At 40.9% G+C, this 23,037-nt stretch overlaps 1 protein-coding gene and 1 long non-coding RNA gene across 3 annotated transcripts in view; both read right to left on the bottom strand.

The window, feature by feature from the left end:
• MCU (mitochondrial calcium uniporter) overlaps positions 1 to 23,037 on the bottom strand; it is a 93,672-nt gene that overhangs the window by 46,581 nt on the left and 24,054 nt on the right. The window contains exon 1 of one of the 2 annotated variants that reach the window (XM_069795864.1): positions 10,853 to 10,897. The exons of the other annotated variant lie outside the window; for it this stretch is intronic. Coding sequence (XP_069651965.1) covers positions 10,853 to 10,882 — 30 coding nt within the window. The 5' untranslated portion in view covers positions 10,883 to 10,897. Of the gene's footprint in view, positions 1 to 10,852; positions 10,898 to 23,037 lie in introns of those variants that run through there. 2 annotated transcript variants of the gene reach the window in all.
• LOC138687680 (uncharacterized) lies at positions 2,565 to 10,845 on the bottom strand. Its single transcript, XR_011326789.1, has 3 exons — positions 9,868 to 10,845; positions 4,741 to 4,888; positions 2,565 to 3,837 (listed from the first exon to the last, which is right to left on the bottom strand). It is a non-coding gene; the product is annotated as an uncharacterized lncRNA (long non-coding RNA).

The following is a 23,037-nucleotide window of genomic DNA, read 5'->3' as shown; positions in this document are numbered from 1 at the left end:
ACACTTCCTCTGTGTCAAAGGAATATTAATATCATGCAAGTAGAGGAAAAAACTCACGTATTTCAGTCTGAGGTTGCATGACAGGCAGCAAACATCTGAGTGACACTATACGTTGTATCTCCCTAGCTCTGTTCCCTTGCTTACAAGCTGTTTTCATCGTTCTTGCACGTTCATGAGAGCGCAGATAGATCTGCTGATAGCCTTGTGTTCACAATTTCACTCCCATTCTGATAGCAGCGAGCCATGTTTTTAGGTTATGGAGGTGGCAGGGCTTGTAAGTGCAGACAAAAATAAACTCATATTCACAAGCTCATAGCAACCGACAATGCAAAAGTTTTATTGAAGCTGTTCTCAAAACATTCAGTCCTACGTGGCCTATGAATGAAAACACAGCCCCTCTCTTCCTTATTAAAGAGTGGTATGGCAAGAAATCTAAGACTCCCGAGCCTCAGGACAAGACATTTCAGTTTGCAGATGTGCAAAAATGGGAAACACAAGCTATAGCCTCTTGTGACATCTAATAAAATATTTTCTTCCTCATATCTTCAAGACCATTTATGAAGCAGAAATTGATTTAAACAATCACCTGCCTCTTCAACTACTAATTTTGATATGCATTTAGAAAAATCTATGCCAGTACTGAACAACCTCAACCACCACTATCCTTTTGCTTAGCAAACACATGGCCGCAAAACCTGCAGCACAATGCTATTTAATAACTTAACAAAGCTGACTCTAAAACACTTTCCTTCCAACCTCAGAGGTGTTTCCACAGTCCACCTGGCAGAAAACACTGGATCTTCCATGCAATCTCAGGGAGAGGAAAAACCACATTCATTACTCCAGGTCTACACCACTCTTGCTATAATTGTCTCTGAAGTTGACAATTACATGCCACTGTTTTGAACTTCTTTTTATCCTAAAGTTACAGATTTTCAGGAATGATGTGCAAACACAAGTATAACGAAGAAAAAGAGACCCCATGACACCTACCCTACCTGAGCAGGGACTCTTGTGCACTAGGTAACATACCTCAAGGGTATGCTGCTCCTTCTCCCACAGGCAAATTGAGATGAGATCAGTGTACTCCACCAGCATCAGAAAAAAAGCATTTTCCCTTATAGAGTAGAATTGAACTCATAGTGCCACTGGAGAAAGATTTCAAACATAACAAAGGGCTAAAAAATCCCACCCAACGTAGTTACTAGAGACCTTGCGGGTTTTTGCAAGATCTTCAGGGGTTTTCTGCTCAACTCCAAACTCTAATGAGCAGGCAAGAAAGATATCTCCTCTTTGTTCCCATCTCCTATGACTATTTTTACATCACACGAGTTCCTAGCTTTGCTGTATCAGAAGCTTGCACTGTTTTATTATCCCATCAGGGCATCTGTATTTCAGGCAAGAAGCAGCCTCTGAATTTATCTCACTCCCTGTTGCGAGGCTTAACTAACCTCAGTTCCTTATCGTCAGGAAGAAGACGCATGAAAGCATCGTTCCTAATATTAAAGCTTTTTTTTTTCTATAATAAAATGAGGGGGTAGACATGTTTTCCACTTAAAGCGATGCTTTCCACAGCAACAGGCACCTCCTTTGACAATGAACGCTGTGAAGTGGAAGTGGCAATGAATCCCACCAATTCATTTCCATGATGTTTGAGACCCTAGACATCATATGTCCCTACTGCTAAATAGGGAAAGCCCTACTACCATGAGAGCCAGCCAGGGCTTATCTCCAGTGAAACCAGCTGAGGTTTCAGGTATTAGCATAATAAAAGTTTCTTGAGTCATTTCACTGATCAAAGGTTGTTTTATCTTCTCCAGGAAAGCGTCTAAAATGCAACATGAACACCTTCATGGGAAGGGGTGGGGGAAATGCAGGTATTTATTTCCAGAATACTCAGAGTCATCTTCAGGGCTTCATTTAGCTGAGTGAGTATATTTAAATACCACCTGCTCATCCTGTAGTGTTGATGGACCTCTTCTGTCACAGAGATTGTGATTGCCCAACAGATACTCCCATTGCAAGCTGGCAGCCTTCTAAGGCAAAACTACAGGGCACAGAGGAAAACGGAGATCAGGACTCCACACACACAGTACCAGTTTCGTCATCTTCCTGTGCAAGTGCAGCCATGTCAACCACAAGTTTTTTTAGCTCCATGCCAACAAAATTCAGAAGTCGGTCACAAAAAACAGTCAAGAATTGTTTTGTCTTAAAAATAATCCCCAAAGAGCCATTTGGACAAAGGTCAGGTAATCAGGATAATAGGAACAAGATGACTACGGGATATCTCTGAGGATTATAAACTGCTAGCCTTTTTATAACTCCTTAGATAGTGACTAACTATCACCTGGAGCTGGCACTATTCTTTCAATCAAATCCAATTCAGCTACAGCTCTGATGTGAAATTTTCTTGGGTAGGCAGTTCAGAACAAACAAGGAACAAGCTGCTTTTTTTAAGCACTATTTCTAGCATCTTTTTACTATGGCTTTAAATGGAATATCAAAGATACCAAAATATTTCAATCAATAGCTGTGAAAAGGAACATAGCATTTTGCAATACAGCTAAAAGGGAAGAACAAAAGCATGATTTTTTCTAGAAATATTTACAAGAGAAATCTGTCCAAATAGATCTCCACACGGCTAAGTATTCTAGGCAATTAAACCTTCTTGTTAACCAAATTGTATACTAACTTAACTTGGACAACACTGCTGTAAAGCTTGATTGAACAACGGGGTTTATATCCATCATTATAGAAAGCCTAGCTATATTTAAGTGTCTTTTGCAGGAGGCACTTCAATTTGACTTCCCAACATGCATGCAAGTCAAAGCAGAGGCATTTCACACAAATTGATGCCAGCTGCTATCAGCTGTCTTACACAGACATTATAAGTGAAACCATTTTCAATGCCTTACAAATCACCTTATAGACATTTCTAGCCCTCTAGAGAAAGGGCTAGTTTAATACTAGTGACTTGCATTAACAAAGTAACCACCCCCATATGAGATTTTGGGTTCACTTAAAGATTGCCTAACAGATACGTAGCTAAAAGATGATGATATACTCAAAATAAAAATAAAAAAAAAAAAAAAAAGACAGACTGCTTTATAGCTGTAGTCTCCCATCTCAGCCAAATTTGAAGGATTAGCTCCGGGGGGGTGGGGAGGAAAGTGTTCAGCACTTTTCCTCTTGCGTACATTCACAGTTGTCTGTACCATACTGCCTTTATCCTTCTAGGAAGAGACAGTCCATCCACTTCACGTCCTCCATATGACTTGCACACGCACCAGAAGTGGTTTCCATTAGATCTGCTCTGAAAGCACGTTAAGCATCTGCTCTGTGCAAGCTGTGTTAGCGTGACTGCAGACTGTGCCAATACACTTCCCACTACTGCACTGGCAACCTCTCTGAGCACCTGGGGACCTATTACGCTTCAGGTCAACCCCACGTACTTTGAGACAGGCACACACAACACACAGCAGTGCCGAAACAATGTCTTTCAAGATAGTTATAAAACAAGCTGTGTAGAACGGGAAACACCAGAACACACCCTGAATTATTTTGGTGTGGGTTTGTAGACTATTTTTAGCAGCATACTTGACAAACATTGTACATTCACATTAAAACCATCTCAACTTAATTCCCCCATCTTGTGATACCCAAGGGATGACTTTCAGAAAACAAAATTCTCTTGTCATGCATTTATGTAGGGCAACTTCACAACATAGATGATATGATCCATTATGCTGGCTACAATGTAGTCAACATCTTCAGTTCTACAAATATCCAGATTTTAAGGCATTTTTTTCCAGCTCTTACAGGAATGTCAACTTTCAGCTGAAACAGTAAAGCAACAGTTTTCAGTTCTTGTACTAGTACAAACAAAATATTTAAGTCAGCTAGCATAAGAATGATTCTTATGTCATCCATTTGTTCCTCATTACCACAATTCCCACAAATCAGGCAGTTATACTTGAGCCATCAGCACCGTGGTGGAGTCCCAGCACCCCATGGCTACCATTTCTTTCCTCCCTTGTAAGGGAAAGCTATTGCTTTTTATGAGGCTGTCAGATGAAGATGAAAACTGTTCAGTGTCAAGTGACCTCTGGAAAGCTTGAGAAAATGGTCTTGACTTTGGTGGAGATTCACTTCAACCCTGGAAAACACCGAGTCTTCTCAATGCTTATTAAAATACATGGAAAATAACAACACCCACAGATGGCATGACTGTGCCCTAAAGCCAAGGGATTTTAGATTGCTCATCTTACTTGGATATTATTTTGGGGGGGAGGTAGTATCTAATTGTGCAGTTAAAATTGCCAGCAAGAATCTAGCAACTACCTTATTTCCACTAGTTATGTACAAATAAAATCTCTGAAAGGACAGTGGAAATTCATTTATGGCAATAAGTTGTTATCATAAACACTTGGGAAGCAAAATCTTAGGCCAGGACTGTTTTGTTAAGCAAATAAAGCTGAAGTAACACTCTCCTCCAAATACTTGACATTCCGTGTCTGCAGGGTGACCAGCCTCACTCTTTCACATTTCAGGAGCTGAAGGACTATCTTGATGTTGGGAAAAACAACACCACGATGCCAGTTTTTGAGCTGATGAATTTGAGGAGTACTTGACTGCACTTTCAATACCTCCAAGCACTTTGTGCCTTCAGGCTCAACCTCAGGTGACATGAGCAGGTTAAAAATAATCTTTTGTGAACTTGTTTTCTTCTTTTAATAATACCTGTGATATGCAGGAGAGCAGCAGCAGGCTATGTGTACGCATCCCATTATGTTTGGGGCAGGAAACAGCATTGGGCAGAGCACAGGTTATTCCCTCCTACTGTACTCTCCCCTTCTTCACACCAGCCATGGAACATGAGGATCCATACCTTCACATACACAGCAACATGTGTATACATTACAGACCATAAACTTCAAAAACACATAATATACTGCAGTTTACTCCTAGGCAAGATCTGTCATTATGTGAGCAAAAGCTCTTTCTCTGGCTTGCTTTCTTAGACTGTCTGATCACTCTAATGGTCTCATATTATGAGGTAATGTCAGCAAAACTGCAATTTTACTTTTCTTTTCATTAAAGCTTAGAAAGCCATCCAAGTCCTTACCACGTGATATTCTTCGGCTCCCCGGTGGCTCAGCTCAATACTGAAAGCCAAGCTTAAAACTATCTAGTACCATTAAAAAAGTTCCCATCAGAAGGCATTCCCAATTTCCAGAACGACTCACCCGTCACTCTTCAAGCACACTGCTAGCATGGAAAAGCCAGCCACAGTCCAAGACAAACTCCTACAGGGTCAAAGATGCCAGAAGCCAAATTTCTATGCTGGGCAGCTGCCTGCCCAGTCAGATAATGATCTTTCTTTTAACATACTTTATTATATCTCCTATTACAGTCACTTTCTCCCTCTGCAAGGATTCATATGAAGCTATTTGTCTCAGCTAGCCATTTCCTTCTGAGCATGAATATACTTCTCCAAAGACAGCCTTTTAAAGAGAATATTTTTTAATTCTATATAAGGGCCAACAGCAAGTAACACACCAGAGAAGCTGTATATGGCAAAATATAAAGAATGCATTTAGCCCCTCAGCTTTGTCTTTTATTTAAGCAGCTTATAAAGAAGCAAGTCTTTACGTCTCCTCTCATAGCAACAAGGACGGGTTATCAGATCTATTGTTTTCTGGGCTGTCCAGGATAAAAAGCCCTGCCCTGAATATCCTACAGTTTAAAGTTACAGTCAATTCCAGTACAGCTTGCAAAATACATACCATGGTTATTTATTCTAAATATACATGATGGAGCTCACTTCAGGTAAGCTGTTCCTGTCAACCCTGTAAATTAAGCAATCTATAAATCAGATTACAAGCAGTATTAGTGCCATCCTCACTCAGTATATCTTTAAGGAGGAGAGTTGTGTCATGCTTTAATCATTTTCACTGCAGACACGGAAGTAGGAAACTAACATTTTAAGAGACAGAAGTATTTCCATATGCAATTTGTGAACCCTGGGGTTTGGCAAAATAAACTGCATGTAACAAAACTTAGAATAAACAGATTCGGAAACAGTACTAGCATTTCATTTTGCATTTGGAGCTCTAAAAGTTTACCCTTACTGTGGTAGTGTTGTTGCTTTAAGACAGAAATAGAAAAACAGGCCTGATTACGCATTTTCTTCAATAAATAATGCAAAATGCCTACGCAGTTCTGTGAACAGAGATTCAAACCCAGGTCACTTAGGTAAGCATCCCACCTACTACAGATACACTATAGAAACAGCTCTTCCAACAAACAGCCATACCTGCTTTGCAGAACCAAGACCCAGTAAACCTCAACTTTACCTTACCATCATTACTATCAGCATTTATAATTAATGACATGCAAAAAGAACTTACTATGCAATTCATTATGGGAAAAAAAAAAGATAGCGTACGTTTGACAAGCATAGCACATCAATTCCACTGTTAGCAGAACTGACTGCATCTTTGTTTTTACTAGGCCCGGTTTTATGTACCTATGCCTAAAAGAAATCTTTGCCCACTGATAAAGCTGCAGAGAATTATAAATTTTGGCTGCAGGAAGAGAAAGCGAAAAATTTTTTTCAAGGGAAGGGGGACAAAATGCCTCTGAAGAATTTATAAGCCAGTTACACAAAGTTACAGCTGCTGCTCTTCTATGCTTGCTACTCCACATCCTCAGGGGAGACAGAGGATTACTGCAGGATGTTTTGAGGAGCTAAATATTAGTCAGCATGAGTATTTAACAGCTCTAACATATGAAATCAATAGCTCGACCTCTATTCTAAGCCACACTAGTCTTGCATGTTGTCAGGTGTGCAAGCCAAAACCCTCACATTTCCACAGAGCCCCTTTACACCAATTCAACAGCACGCCTGAAGCACAAGTGCAGCAGTGTTTGCACTGCTTCCCTCTTCACAGCGAGCCCGAAAAGGTACATACACACCTTTCTCTGCTAAAATGGCTGGAAAGGCATCTTGCCACTGGTGTGTTGATGGGCCAGACAAGCAAACTGCTAGACCAGGACAGCGAGGCATCTATTTTTACTGACAGCCTCTTCTTTATTAACTACACATTAAACACCAAGCATTTTCCTACTCTGCCATCAAGGAGAAACAGCCAAAACAGAGAGTAGGCGGACTTCCAGCAGCCCAATTTCAGTGACCAAAGACTTCTTGCTAGGTATCCTCAAGACACACAGAGCCAAGAATACAATGCATAAAGCCCATCTTAGCAGCATTTATGGCACACAGCTAAAACACTCCCTCCACAATGCTGCGTGCAATAGTTTTAGAAGAGGGAAACAGATTTTTTTTTTTTTTTTTTTTTTTTTTTTGGTCAGGTTACTGACACCATAGGAAGGGCATGGCAAAAAAGTAGTTTTCTGTTTGGTTAACCACTATCTAATACCATTAAAATTTAAGAATTCGGTGATGCCTTTAGTTAACAGGACTCAAGCTTTTTTATAAGTAATGCTCAGGTTACTGGTTTCCTCCTAGTTTCATAGTAGAATCCCGAAGTCTCCACTTTTTCTTGTAAATGATTCTTTATAGCCTCAGCTGTTCTGAGTAGTAGCATATAATCCAAAAAGTTAAAGAAAAAATAATATGACATCAAAAAATCAAGTTTGCTAAAACACATGATTTTTAGGATGACACCATGTAAAAAAAGTCACCTCCCTTTTCCCCTCACATTCCAGCAGTTTTTTATCTCTATTTCAGGCAGTCTTGGTACCTCAACTGACCTGCATTTTCAAGTGCAACAAATTTATTCCAAAACAGTTCAGGGATCCAAGATTCCAGCTAATTAGATTTTTTTTTTTCTTCCCCTACACAGAAAAAGGCTTTCTTCTTGTCTCTCAGGAGTAAGAGATCATATCTAGATTTGTCCCCAGGAGTATTCTTCCAACATATGCTTGTTTCAAAGCAGTAGAAATGATGAAATAGCAAGATACATTACAGAAAACACAACTAATATGAGAACTGGACATTATACCAACTATTAGACTCTCCTGCATTTCTCACATGGCACATCAGTTCAGGAGCTGAAGACAGTCAAAACCATAGCTTGGAGGCAATGCAGACAGCTACTAACCTGAATTTGAAGTCTTGGATGCAGTACCTAAAGCTGGAACATTTTTATACCTTTTTCACTCCAGCATGCCAATCAGTTTCTTAACAACAAACTGAAAGCAGGAGACAAAATAACTGATATGCTGAAGGCATTTCTACCGTCTATTTTCTCAGTATACAGAGCCCTGTAACGGAACTAAATACATTAAGGTCTCAATTTGCTACACAGCTAAGTGTCATAACAGACCTTTAATAGAATGTTAACTCACAGCGTACTATTATTTGTTCCTCAGCATTCTACATCACAATTCATGGTTTTCAGGGTACAATTTATTATTCCAGTTATTCAGTGTAATCAAAGCCTCATGGTATGTTGCAAACCTGTACCACCTTTTTTTTTTTTTAATACAAATAGGGAGTAAGTTTGTAGACAAGCTGTTGACCCAAGTTAAACATTTTGGTTCCTACAGTATTTGACCTCATTTTTTAATAGAAATTTTTGTTTTAAACAGCTGCAGACATTTTTCACAGCATTAGAATGTTACATGCTTTATTTTAGAAAGCATTACATTAAATTAGCCACTGCACATTCAGCAATGCCACAACATCTTAATTTTTGTTCCCATCTGCTGATGCAGCAACAGGTGTGGGGCAGTGCCCAGGCAATACTATCTACTACTACTTGCACAATCCGTGTCACTCCCAGAGCCACGATAAGTCTCTCAAACTCCTGCCAGAACAGTGCATTATTCATCAGAAGACAGATCTTTTTATAGATACATTATCCGAACAACCAAAATTCCACGCACTCAACTCTTCCCGTGGATCTTTTGCTAGATGATTTTAAACCAAGATGTACAAAATTGTGAAGCTTGACTAAAAATACTTATTATGTACAGTACTGTATAAGAACTTAAAAGCCACAAGAAAGCGTAGTATTCACAAAAATCAGTATAGCATCAAGAAAGCAGTTTAAGAAATGAAACAGAAACATTCCCTAGACATGCACCAAAGGATGCACAGGTAAAGAAACAGTTCTCCATTGTTATTCTACTAAGTTCTGCACAGTCATTTTTAAAATGCATGGAGGCTTACTGCTTCAATTCCTCTAGCAGAACCTCCAACTTTCCACTGATTGCCCAGTAATAAAAAAGACCTTGGCAATATTGCTTCTCATCCCCACCCTTTCCCTGCAGGAAGATGACAAGCTTCCAAAGGATAGCAAGCCTCCTGTGTCAGCCAGAAGCAAAGTCTAGAGACTAAAGAATCGGCTATCATCTCTGAAGTACAGTTCATCATAAGTCATCTGAGCAAAAAAACTTCACAGCAGAAGGACTGGGCGAAGCTCTAGGAATGCAAAAAGCCTTTCCCATCCTTTTGATCTGTGCATAGAAGGCCAAAATGACTTCAGAATCTTGTCAGATTGTAAAACTAAAAAATAAAAGATGTTCCTTCAAGTATGGATTATATACACTCAATTTAGAAAAAACTTATCAGCCAAACAAAATTCCCTTCTGTCCTCAGGAAAAGAGAATAAAGCGATTCACCTCTGCTCACAAAACACAAATAAGAACATTCTCTACTTTTTGGGAAATCCTGTCCAACTGCTCATCACTTACCTCAGTGTTCCAAGCTTTGAAATTATTTAAGTCTGAATTGGGGAATACCACCATATGGGCGGAGAAATAAACAACAAAAGCAACAGAGAGCAGCACTTGAAAAAGCTGCCACCTCTCACAAACACAAGACACACCAACAATTACATGGAGAGGAAGGAAACAGAAGTGTTATCTCTCATGAAGATAAACATTTTCTCCAAAAAAGTGATGCATCCTTGCTCCCCAATCAAGAGAGTAATCATACTGGGAAACAGAAGGATGGAAACAGTGGTTACAGTCTGAACAAGAATTTACAGTCTAGCACAACAGGTATAATATCCAAAGGCTAAGTATCTCTGGATTAAGGCACTTGCCAAGCAACAACATAAATAAAAACCTTAAGAGACTACAGAGTTACATCTGAGAAAAAGGGTAGAGGGTCAGGGCTACTCCCAGTTCACACAGTTTTCTTTAACACCAACAGGCCAAACCTGTGCTCATGCCATGATGCTGAGCCCAAACAAAGTTGCTTTGACAAAGCAAGCAGGGCACGCCAAAGGCTGCCCTGCAAACCTCCTGTGTAGGATCCCATGTGAGGCTGCCTGCCGCTGCTGACATGCCTCTGACCTGAAGTGCTTTAACATCCTCCCCAAGGTTCAAATCTGCCAAGGAAAAAACAAAGATATGTAATAACACAGCTATTTCTACATGTTCCTAGAAATAACCCAACCTAGTGTATTACACCAAGGCTTTCAAGGCAGCCAGTGGAAGATGCAATTCCAAGGGAGTTCAAAGTCTCAATTCACAAGTCCTCCTTTAAGGATCAAAGATATTTACTGTTGGTACCAGAGCATCATTAAGGTGCCAACTCTCATCTCAGGCAACACTCAAGGATCCTTCATCACTTCGAATTAGAGTAGTGCTGCGTGATTGACTCCAACTTTTAAGATGCTGAAATTCATGACGACTCTTACAGAGTCCTACTGAAAATACTGACCTTGTTTCTCTCCTTAAAGCCTTTCCTCAGCAGAATCATTATTTAAATTCAGAACTGGCATGAAACTAGAAAATTCTCCACTCTTCAGTGTTGACAGGAGCTCTGTTTGTCTAAACAAGTCTACCATACACAAGGGTTTATTACCTGACTTACCAGCACACTATCAAATGACCTGGCAGTCATCAGGTTGTACGGATGTTTCCATTCTCTTTAGAAAGGTGGAAGCACAGCAACATTAAGATTTTTCAGTAAGATTAGACTAGGTTACAGTGTCAACAGAAACTAGAAGGCATCATATCAGAGAAGTAGTGATGACCTGGAAGGAGAGGGGGAGAAAAGCATTACTATTATCGCATCCAACACAAAGGCTATAGAAACACAGGTCAGGGAAAATGAGTGGGAAAATCATCACTGAGGGACAAGGACATCAGTGATGGGGACTGAAAAAAGAGCACCTGTCACCCACAGCAGCCTCTTCCCAAAACTGCAACCATTCTCCAGAAATCCAACACTTAAGGGATGGACAGTTCCTCAGAGGCACTCATCATAGCATCTGGCTAGCAGGTTTCTTAATTTCACCCTACTTATTCACCTGCTGCAAAAACCGTTCCTTGGCAAGTTTTTCCTTATGCAGAGATCATACAAGAGCTAAACAAACCAGTCTCAATCCTTGAGGATGACTAACCCCCATTTTCAATATAGCAAAGACAACTCCTGTCGCAGTATAGAGACTGAAGAGACCAAGATTTACTTCAATGCAGTAGTTATTATTTGGCACAGCTACAGAGAAATAAAGATTGCTACTAAAACTAAGGCACACTAGCACAGCTCAAACAATTGAGAGGTTTCTGTTCCTGCTGCTATGGTGAAGTAAACAGATTAAAAGGTTTGAGAGTTACTGAGTGTGCATATTGAAGATTAACTGTACATTTTGCTCTGTGTAGTTACTAACATGAGTGTTTTCCACTTGCCAAAGTATTCTCATATAAATAGCACTACAGGATTTTTCAAGTAACTATTATTATGAGCCGAAACTGGCTTTGGCTCCTATCCTCCTACCTGAGCACATGCATATATCAACAACTTCTATAGTAATTTGCATGGAATAAACCACTTCAAAGGACTTAAACACCAGCCCAGGAGAAACTCCTTGTGAAGAAATGAAGTGGAAGTTGTTGTTAACATATCTTTAACCCAGGAAACATAGAAAGTGAGAACCAAAAGGAAAGAAAGCAGCAGGGTGATATCGTGGCTAAATATTATTTGTTTGTTGCCCTGTAAGCACCTTGCTCCAGCACAGTGCTTCTCAAAAGCCACCCCACTGGTTCCACTGCTCTGTTTCGCCACAGTCATAAGCATCCATCCTAGTTAGGATGGGACAGGCTCAGCAACAGTTTGCTGCTTCATTAAAAGCCTAAGCAACAACAGAAATGACTGGATCAAGTTAGACTTTTTTTCCAATAAAGTCTCTTTAGAAATAGGCAGTGCTAAAAGTCACTGAAGACTAGACATTCAAATTCCTTGAGTATAAAGCCTCACTAGCTCCCCATCTCCCTCCCTTGCATGCTAACATGCAAAGGGATAAAGGGCTCAAAGATAGGAGGATGTAATTTGCTTAAGAGCCAGAGGGGTGTGGCTTACTAAGGCATGGTTTACCAGTTAGGAGATGTTCTGGAGTACTACCTAAAGCATGTATGTCATTTCAGGCTATTCACAGTACCTGGCAAGAGTGTCCCCATAACAAGAAAAGTTATATGCAAATGTCTTCTTGATTCAAAGCTCAGCCACCAATCAAGCTTCTAACACACAATGCAGTGCCTCTATAAAAACCTCAGTATCCAAGATTGCAGAGTAAGTCAGCATTTAGCTCCACAACTCATTGCAAGTATATTCCAGCTGGTAAAACCCCTGACAGTCAGATTAGGATGACTGGGAAAAAAAAAATTAACCCAAGGGTTTTCTACATGGGGACACGAGCAAGAAAGTTAACCAATTTAGGGCCATTTTGGTTTAGAGCACCTTAATTGAAGAATTACATCAGGCTTAGTAACACTGAAAATTCCAGAGGCTTAAATTCCTGTTCAGACACCACAGTTTAATCCTCACTCAAAATTATTTCAAAGTTACCTTTCACCAAGCAGCTCATTAGAGACAAGTACTTAGATGATCAGCTGCCATAAGACATGAAAAACTCCTTGCTATACACAATAGGAACTGGATGCTGCAGAACTGAATTGAATCTCTTCTTCAGGAGGTTTTTCCTCCAGGAGACAGAAGCTCAAGTTGCAAGATTAGTCATGCCTACATAAGCACAGGGACAGTTACATACACACTACTGAAATGGAAAGCCCAAGATACACAGGGACAGTGCTCCAGGCTCCCCTAGAGAGGAAAAAGCCTTCCTCTCAGCAAAGAGGAGAAAACAGGATTTTTGAAACCCTTTGGATATATCTGAACCATTAATAACATTATTTCTGCTATCGGATACCTTTTAATCAACAGGTTTTTTCTTACTCTTTTTGGGGGGGGGGGGGGTAGACATTAATGTTTTACAAGAAGCACCCCAAATCCCAGGCAAATTACCATTCAGAACACCCACTGTGTGTGCGTGTGTCTGTATATACATACAAGCTTGCTATTTTGAAATGAAGGCTGGAAACTTGCAAGTACCTTTGTCACCATGGTTATCTGCTCAGAAAAAAGAATTCCCTTCACCACGAGTTGATGTTAAGGTGAATTTGTCCCAAGGGAAAGCGAGAGTGGGTTTTGGTAGGTCTTCTAACATTTGTTTTCTTAATCACTCAAGTGTTCCCGAGGCTTTGTGGAAGAGGCACTGCATTCACTTCCAAATGCTGCAGCCCTCCGGCTACAATGGGAAGAAAGAGTGCACAACAACTTGAAAAAGATTTCAAGCTCAAACACAGAAAGACAACACTGAATACGTGTACACTGCTATTTTATCAAGCCTCAGGTCTCCCACTGCCTGTCTTCTCTTCTACTTCACTGTTACCTCAAAAGAAAGGGAAATTAATTACTCCAAAGCAAGGAAGATTAGATACATAAGAGCTCCTAATGATATCCAGATACCTTCCACACTACCATCCTCACAGACAAGTCATCTCACAGTGAAGGGGGGTGGGGTGGGGGGGGGAGTAATATACCCAATTAAGATAAGGTGAGGGTACTTGTCTTTAAGTAGGTGTAGTTCACTTCCCAATTACCTAATGCATTGCACCTTTAGGTGCCCAAAGCACTAATATTTACCATCTCACTAGATCTCTTCCTGCAGTGCATTTATTTTGGCAGCTCCATCCATTTACACCAGTGGTCTAATATTTACAGTTCTGGGACATGCACTGTGTTTTTCTGAGTGCAGGGGATTACAAGAGACAAGGCCCTCACATTGCTGTTTTAAGGCTAATTCTGTTGGAGTGGGGTTAGGGCTTGTGGTTGGCAACACTGTGAAGATTCTTCACTACAGCAGACAGAGTTTACATTGGTTTAAAACTAGTGGGCCATTGCAATCAGTAATTGCCTGCAACACCAGCCTCCCTTCAATAAAAGGGCTGCTTTTGCCAGAAATACAAATGCAGTCTTTAAACAAACAAGCACTTCGATCCCCGTTTCAGATACGGCCATCAGGTGCGCGCTGAAGCAGAGATACCACTAGCAACAACTCCAGTTAGTAACATTTCTATCCTACAGCCCAAGCTGGTGCCTTCTGCAAAGTTGAACTTGGCAAAACACTTGCCAGACACTGGAGAGAAAAGAAAAACAAAACAAAAACCCCCACACAGGTAAGTGTGTAGATATTTGTTATTTTTAAACTTAACTTCCTTGCCTGTGGGACACCATTAGGTATTGGAGTTTGTCACATGCATGGAGAAGTGCTACTGGTCTTGCACCAAAGGATGGGGTTAAGAGCTCAATGGCCAGCTCAGGTCTAGCAGGGGAACAGGAGATGAACCAGCAGAAATCCAGGGCACAAGAGACCCCCACAAGTCCTTTTTGCAGAGCCTGGCCTGGTGAGCACCAGAATTGCAGAGTGCCACCACGACTTGGCCAGAAAATTCTCCACTCAAGTTGCTCACAAAGCAGAGGAGCTCGTCACTGGCCTTGACTTCAACCTTTTGACAGTTCAAAAAACTCCCAAACAGGATATTCAAGTAGGGCTGAGCAGACGATCACAGGAAATTAATTTTATATTCTGCTAGAGGGAGTGAAGCAGCTTCTTTCCAGCTGAGAGCATATAATTATTTGGCACCAACTGGCTACATCTCAGAAGCTACGACAGCAGCTGAACAGTCCATTTTAATAGGGTAAGCCTGTTCTCCCTTTGTCTCAACTCTGTTAGTTTTCAAATCCCAACTGCCTGGAAAAATATAAGTTGGTGGGATGATCTGGGACCACGATGACCAACATGACGTTCTCTTCTGTACAAACAATTTTGCAATGCACCAACTACAGCTGGGCCAGGCAAGCCACCAAGGACTTAGTAGGGCAAGAACCACAGCACAGCCCAGGCTCGAAGGGACCTCAGAGACCCCTGAAGCTATTTTGCTGGTTTGCTCCAGCATTAACACTGAGTGTAACAGCTCAAAACACATCTAGCAGACTCTGAAAGGAAGAGCGTTTGTCCTTATCTGAGGATATGAAAAGTGGATGGTGACCGCAGCTTTTATCTCCCAAAAGCAGTACAACTAAGTGTGTGGATTGTCCGGCTCATGGTTCACAAACGAGTTTCACCATGTCTAGTGCACACAGGCGACTCGTGGGGGGTTACAAAAGTGACCCAGCCTTGGGTTGCCTTGAGGTCCTGTCTCTCTGCAGAGACAGCTAATGGGGAGCTGTGTAGACCGCTTAGCCCTGGGTTGTCTGATAAACCCTGAAGTAAACAGGGCAGTGGCTGCACCATTCAAAGAACCAAAACCTGAACTGAGCCTTGAAATCCCTTAACAGATAGTATGCCCTGAGTCTCAATCCAACCACTATCCAGTTGCTGAGGAAGCAAGGTAAAAATAAAACCAAAACCTGGAGGGTTTCAGCTTCTGTTTCAAATGACAACCTTGTGTATTCAAACAATCACAGACCAATGAAGGAAAGATAAGGGGAAACTCCACTCAGATATACATAATCCATTTAGGCCTATATCATAATCCACTCATAGTCATACACACCATTCCACAAGTCAGGGCATAAAAACTCTAAGATTCAGGTTGGAAATGGGGGGAGTCACTTTAACTATGCAGTTGGCTTGCAAAGGAAACCGTTCCCTCCCCTTGATCAGGACGCCGATCAAGGTAACTTCCCTGGGATTGGAGAGCCCTTACCTGGAGGGGTAAGTGAGTATTGTTTATGCTTTAAGTTTGTAAATGCATTTGTGGTTGTCTGTGAATTGTTTGTGGTTGTAATAATGTACTACTCTTGCCTTAAGAAATTGCAATAGTGCATTCCTCCACTGTATCTGTAAAACCTGCAATAGTGGCGTGTTAAGTCTGTAAGTGAAGTTCAAATAAGTTATTTGCTTGAACCTTGCAGTTAAGTCTGTGAGTGAAGTTCAAGTTTTCTGCTTGAACCTTGCAGTTAAGTCCTTTTCCATCACACTAAGTTAAAAACCCAAAGCACCCCATTCTTAACTGCGCAGTGAAGCTCAATTGAATCTACACCCAACTGCTTTTACAAAAATGTTGTTACACTGCAGTAGAAAAGACTTACACTTCTAATAAATGCATCAAGGTGTTTAGAAGAGATTTTTTTTTTAACAAGGATTATCCCAACTACTACACTTGACTCAACTGCTAGACCTGATATGGCCAATGACAGTGACGTCCCGTTAGGCCACATATTTATATTATTTCTGGGGCCGTGGGACCCTACAGATTTACCATGCAGGCAGCTACTCTAGAGCAGCCAACAGCGGCATTTCTTCTGCCTTGCACTACATGAAAGGTCATTCACTATTTTCAAATGTTGAGATGGTGCAATCCATACCCTCCCATTTGTTTCAGAGCCCAGCAGACAAGAATGAGAGCTTGTATCATCACTCACAACAAAGCAGCTGCCTAGTCACTGGTCTGCAGTAACACAGCCCAGCTGCGCCAGTTTCAGTTGGAAGTGTTTAACTTTTCATCCTAATACTCAAACAGAAGGAAAAACTGGATAATTGGTCATTGGGACATATACAAAAAAATGCTATAATTACATAAACTCTTCCCCCATACACATCTATAGGTGGCATTTTAGCTTCTGGCCAACACTATTTAACCAGGGGCAAATTTCAAAGCAAAGTCTGACACTAACCATTTTTCTTTTCAAGATGAGGAGTCTCAAATAAGGTTTCCTGTCCAATATATTTAGAGATGTCATTGTTTTTCCAAGCTGTTTCTAATGAGTAATTTGAGGGGGAGGTTGTTTTGGGGTTGGTTTTTTTTTTTAGAATCAGAACTAGTTATGGCCTCTCTATAAAGGGGAAAGAGGAATTCAGAGCAAATAGCTCTCGTGCCAGTATTTCAAAAATAACCAACTTGCATAGTCCCAAAAGCATTCTTATGGAAGCTCTCCTTCAGAAAAAGGCCTTTAAAGATTGCTGCCGTTTTGACAGCAAGATCCTTATAAGGATTCAAACCACGCAAAACATTTTATACAGAGTGTTAATTGTAACATAAATCACTAAGACCGTGTTGAATGAATGAAAGACAGAACCGAAGAATTCAGGGAGGCTTTGGGATCGCTAACTTTCAAGCTTCATACCAGAGATACCAGGGGATTTTGGCAGAGCTTTTGTTTTTACCTAGACACACACAGTTTTTGCAAGAACAAGCTCTGTGCCCAACGAGCTCCCAGACAGGGATGCAGCCAGTGCCTGGGAGATCAGCAAGGAGTGACCAAGATAAGGGGTCTCTGCTATTCTTCAGAAGCGGGACACCAGCCTCCAGATACATGGATTGCAGCACACAAGTTTCCTGAGTATTTATAATGGAAGCAAAATAAAGAGGCGTCATTTCTAAGAAGTGACATTAGTGTGAACAGAGCGCTACATCAACGGGAATGCTTATCGCAAAGTTAACCAGGCTACACAGTTCTTCGACAGTTTGACAGAGAGCTTGAACTCTTCACCTATTAAAGCCAGTCAGCACATACAACTGCACCTAATTTTTCCTTTCCCCTAAAGCCTCATATCCATAACAGGCAAGATGGGTCGTCCCTGTACCTTTACATGGCTAAGAACCAGCATACATACACTACGCAGTGTTAAGGGGAACGATGCTTTTAGCAACAAACTCTAGACAGCCTCCCTAATATTTCTATTTCTCTGCAGCTTTATGAGGAAAACACTATGTGGTGTATTTATTGCATTCCAGTTCTGCTTCCCAAACCTCTAAGGAGAAAACTGGCTGGAGAACAGAAAAGCACAAGCACTATGAAAACACCCTATGTGCCCATACAGTTATGTACTGTAGTCACTTGCGCACCCCAGACAGTCCTCATGATAGGAAATAAAACAGCACTCCCCTTGTTCCAAAGGGCTCAGAGCTCCCATGCCAGACATCGTGTAACCCAACTATCCAGCAAAGGGTTCCTGTAAGGAGTGCTGAGGAAAAATGAAATCTCAATGCATGTTTTGACAGGCTCTTAACACAAGCTAGCAGGAATATATTAGAGCAATATTACTCATTCTGTCATCAGTGGAGCACTTCTGATCCAGCAAGAAGTGAAAAGCGGTCCACTGCAGTATTACAGATGACCACCCCCACAATTTCCCCATGAAGTAGCAGCATCCTAGTAAGTATAGCTGGAGCCCACCAGAAGTGTCTAGTTTTACTAGAGTGACATTTTATCGAGCAGAAGAGTTTGCTTGAGCAATGCATGGTTTATAACACCAACTCTGAGGTATTGGTAAGAAACAAGATTATCCACACATCTCACCCGGTCCTTTCCTCAAAAAAAAAGATTTCCTGGTCCTTCCATTTCAATGGAAGGCTAAGGGAAGACAATATTTAAGCAGCAAAGACAGACCAAACCATCACAAAAGAAAGTAGCATCACATGCAGACACAGTCACCACAGTTTGCTTGTAGAAGACAAACCAACATCATAGCAGTCCCCTACCAACCAAGGGGCTAAAAACAGCGAGAGGAAGTAGGGACAGACTTCTGAAAAGCCAATGAAGGACCGCAAACTGGGTTAGAAAAAAGCTGCAGCTTTCATTTTAAACCAAGAATCTACTTTCATTATGATTTTAAACACTTAATGGGAAAAGGACACAACTCATTAAATGGTCAAAAACTAGGTAAAAAACTGTATTCAGACCGACAATCTTTTGCTGGAGTTCCAGACTTCCATTACATTTTTGTGCAACACTACATTAAGCTCTACCAAATACCAGAGCTAGGCATGTAATAATTCATTTCACTTGTCAACAGTTACATTTGGACATATCCTATCTTGCTAGAATGAAAAACATAGTAACTTGCATTTCCTTTGTCACCTGTTATTTCAGGGACGAAGCATTAAGCAGGATTAAATTATGTCATTTTTGCCAAAAGTAACAGCGTGATTATAGCCACAGGGATTCACAGAGGAAATCCATTCTCCACAGGATTTTTCTGTGAAAAAGATGTTAAGCATTTAAAAATTATCTGTAATACGTAGGTGTTTCGCACAGACTTCCACACTTGGGTACCAAATTTGAATTGGAGAGCTCCAACAGCGCTCAGTAGTAAAATCTGAAAAAGCCTCTCTGCTTGTCTTTTAGGAAAATATTTTTATGTATGCAACTTAATGCTGCAAAAGACTTCATTTTGTCTCTCAAAAATATGTTTAAGAATAAGACTTGCCCTTTGCTCCCCCCCAACCTGAAGACCACATCAGTTAAGGAGCTTTTAGGAGCAATGGAGGAGGAGGAAGGAGAGAGAGGAGCTGATCCACAAGGTTAACGTCAACAGGATCCTCAAGGCTGCAAGCATCTGCAACATTCATGGATGTGCCAGGCCTTTTATTTACAGCCGCTGCAGAAAGTCTGGAGAGGGACAAGAGAAGTACTGAAATTTCTGTCTTAGAAACCCAAATAGCAGCTGATCTACAGCAAAAGGCAAAAATTAGTCAGGAGGCTGCTCCATCAATAATCCAGGAACAAAACTGAGGGGGTGTACGCAGCTGTGGTTCGTGTACTATATAGTACTATCATGTCAGCACAACTTTTCTGTCTCTGAGATGACTTCCTTACTCAGAAGAGAAGTCTGGATCCATCTGTTCCCATTAGAGTGTAAAACAGCTTGGTGTGACCCCTCTACAGCTCTTTATTGCAATGCACATCTGTTCTTCCTCTATTCGGCCTTCCCATCACTCCAGCACAGTAACACCCTTCTCCCCACCCCCCCCATGCTACCAATAAAATCTATATATCAAAAGAAGAAAAACACTTTCCAGCTGGCAACCATAGCCTTACCATTTAGTCCACGTGAAGTTCTAGGAAAACGCATAAAGCACAAGTGTTTGAAATAGCTTTCCTGTTTCACAGGTGCTGCAAAAAAATCCCTCTCCCACACAACTCTTCTGGCTACTGCAAAATCCTGCTAAACCTGAATTAGACAGCAATTTGCAGACGGCCATAGAGCACTGACGAGTCCTGCACTGCTCCCAGGCTGCTGCATCAGCTCTCAAAGTGCTCTCTGGCAAGCAGGTCTGCCTTTGCTTCTTGAGGACACCTCTTGGAACATCCAGCAGATAAACAGCTTGCCTCTACTCCTCTGCCCATCACAGCATCCTCAGACATAATATCTTGCCACTAACCATTTCCAAAAAACTAGAGACATCAAAGAGGGAGGAAAACCAAAAAGATCTGGGATAGGACAGGTCTCATCGGTACAGGGGACAAATAAGCAGGTGAATAACCCACCCGGAAGCATCAGCTTAGCTGGTCAAAATCTGTTACAGCCAGGGATTCCATAGCACTGCTCACTCCCTGATTGTCTGTGATTTTTTTAAGCTCAAAATAACACTCAGTCTCGAGATAAATCATGAAGCTGCAGAATTCATATCCCATGTACAACCCCATGTCCAACATCATCTGGCTCCGCATTTATGAGAGACAGACTTGTTTGAACAGAGCCAGAATCATATGCTTCACTTGTCACAGTCAGCAAACTAAGCTTGGTACTGAGTTCAAGATGGCTCTGGCAGTCATGACCCTCACCCAAGTAGGGCATCTCTACAAGTAGAATTTATCAAAAAGATTATATTAATGGTAGGGGAGAAAAATGAACAGCAGCACTGAAAAACAGAAATCATGGTCAAGTATACTACAGTTGCACGAAAACTCTTAACCCAGCACATGAGGAAAGTACATTTTTGATCCTGTCTTGTATTTCAGGAACCCCTCTACTGTAGCTTTTACAGACCTTGCTAGAACCACCAACAGAAGCTGGAGACAAGAGCCTATGGAAAAGCTTCTCTCAACTCACATCATCAATACCTACAATCCTGACATCTGCTCAAAGTACACAAGAGGAAGCACCATGAGCTAACATCGACCTGGAAAAAAAACCAAACCCACACAGGTCTAAACAGCCTCACACTATATACATACACACAAATCTCTCTACCCATTGATAAAGGTCTCTGCTTTTGGTAAATTCGCAAAAGAATAGGGCTATAGAGGGATGAGGCAGGATACATCCTGCCTGCTTATCCTGACCCAGCCAGTAGCCCTAAGGAGATGCCCAGGCACACCTGTGATCACTGCTACTATTATAGATGTCTAATCTTGATACTAATTAAAAAATACTAAGAAATCAATTTCTAGTACATGTAGTTTTATACATGCTTTCAGGGGCAGAAAAAAAAAGAGACCAGACAATGCCTTCCAGGAACTCACATCATGACCAAGATTAGCAAGATCTACAGATAATACCAGTTCTCTCATCCCAAAGAATAATATACTTTGTAAATTATGTAGTCATAACGAGCACACAACCACAAGTGTTTGCCATCACCTTCCTCCACACGTTTATCTGAAGACAAGTTTAGCATTGAAATAGAAGTATGCAGTAAGCAAGGTTAGTTCAATCAGCTATAGAACAGATATTTAGAATCTGTTTTCGAGAGCATGGCTGCCAAGTTCATGTATGCATTTAGCATTAAAATCTCACAGCAATGCCAAATTGGTCCTTTGTATATGAAGTTACAGAACCGGTTCTCACAAGTTTAGCCTTGAAGGAAATGAACTAGGGTAGCCTAGAGGAACTAAATGAACTTATTCAAAAACCACTCCATCTGCTTCCTGTTAAAAAACTTCCCTCTCAAGCCATTGGTATGTGAACTACGTGTATCACTTGAAAAATCACATGTTTTGCTTCAATTTTGAACAGGTCTCACATAGCGGGGGGGGGAGGGACGGGACAGGGACAGACACACACGACCAAAACCAAACCAAAACACTCAGCACAGACTGTCAAACTGAGCACCATGCTTACTTTGACCTGATTAAAGCAAAACAGAATCACAGCTGAAAGTCAAAATTTCTTTCCTGCACTTATCCCACTGTCCTGCCACCAACCCTATCAACCGTATTGGGGATTCTGGCCTGAAACACCTCAGTAAGGAAAGAAAGAAGAAAACCTTCTATATTTGTAAACTATGCATTATCCATTTAAAATACAAATGTTTTGTTATTTGTGCTGAAACCAGACTAACTAAAAAGAAAATTATTTTACATCTGTAACATCAAAACCCAGTCTAACATTAGGACAGCACCTTGCAGTTTGGAATCAAGAACATTTATTTTAATCGAACTCATGCTTTCATAGTCCCATCTACTGCCAAAATCTACCACAAAAGCAAGGTAGAGAACAGACAATTCTCTAAAACATGTTTATTTGGGTTTTTTTGGAAAAATCATTCAAAACAAGTTCACTGAATAGAAGCTGACCCAGGCACTTGACCTGCTACAGAATATCAGCCAAGTCACTTGTTAATCATGGTAGTCCACTAGCCTTCAAGAAATAAATCTACCTTATATGAAACAAAAACATTAAGTCCATCAGATATCTGAGAATATTTCTTGCAATCTAAGACAGGAACAGACACAAGCCATAAGAGACAGAATATCACCCAAAAGGCTTGTTCATGAATTCCATCACTAACATTTGAACTGGTTAGAAAAAAAAATAGGTTGCAGGTTCATGCTACAGATTTTGCATGTTTTCAGACTGAAATGGTTGCATGAATGGTTTTGCATGTTTCTGCTCAGCTGCATGGCACAGAACAGAGCAAGAGACTCATAGTTATCCGAAATACACAACTGATGTATAAATACAGGCCCAACCTACAACTTCAGGC

Source organism: Haliaeetus albicilla, chromosome 11, assembly GCF_947461875.1.
Source record: "Haliaeetus albicilla chromosome 11, bHalAlb1.1, whole genome shotgun sequence".
Taxonomy (NCBI): domain Eukaryota; kingdom Metazoa; phylum Chordata; class Aves; order Accipitriformes; family Accipitridae; genus Haliaeetus; species Haliaeetus albicilla.
Note: the sequence above shows the minus strand (reverse complement) of the source record. Positions and strands in the feature narration are given on the sequence as shown.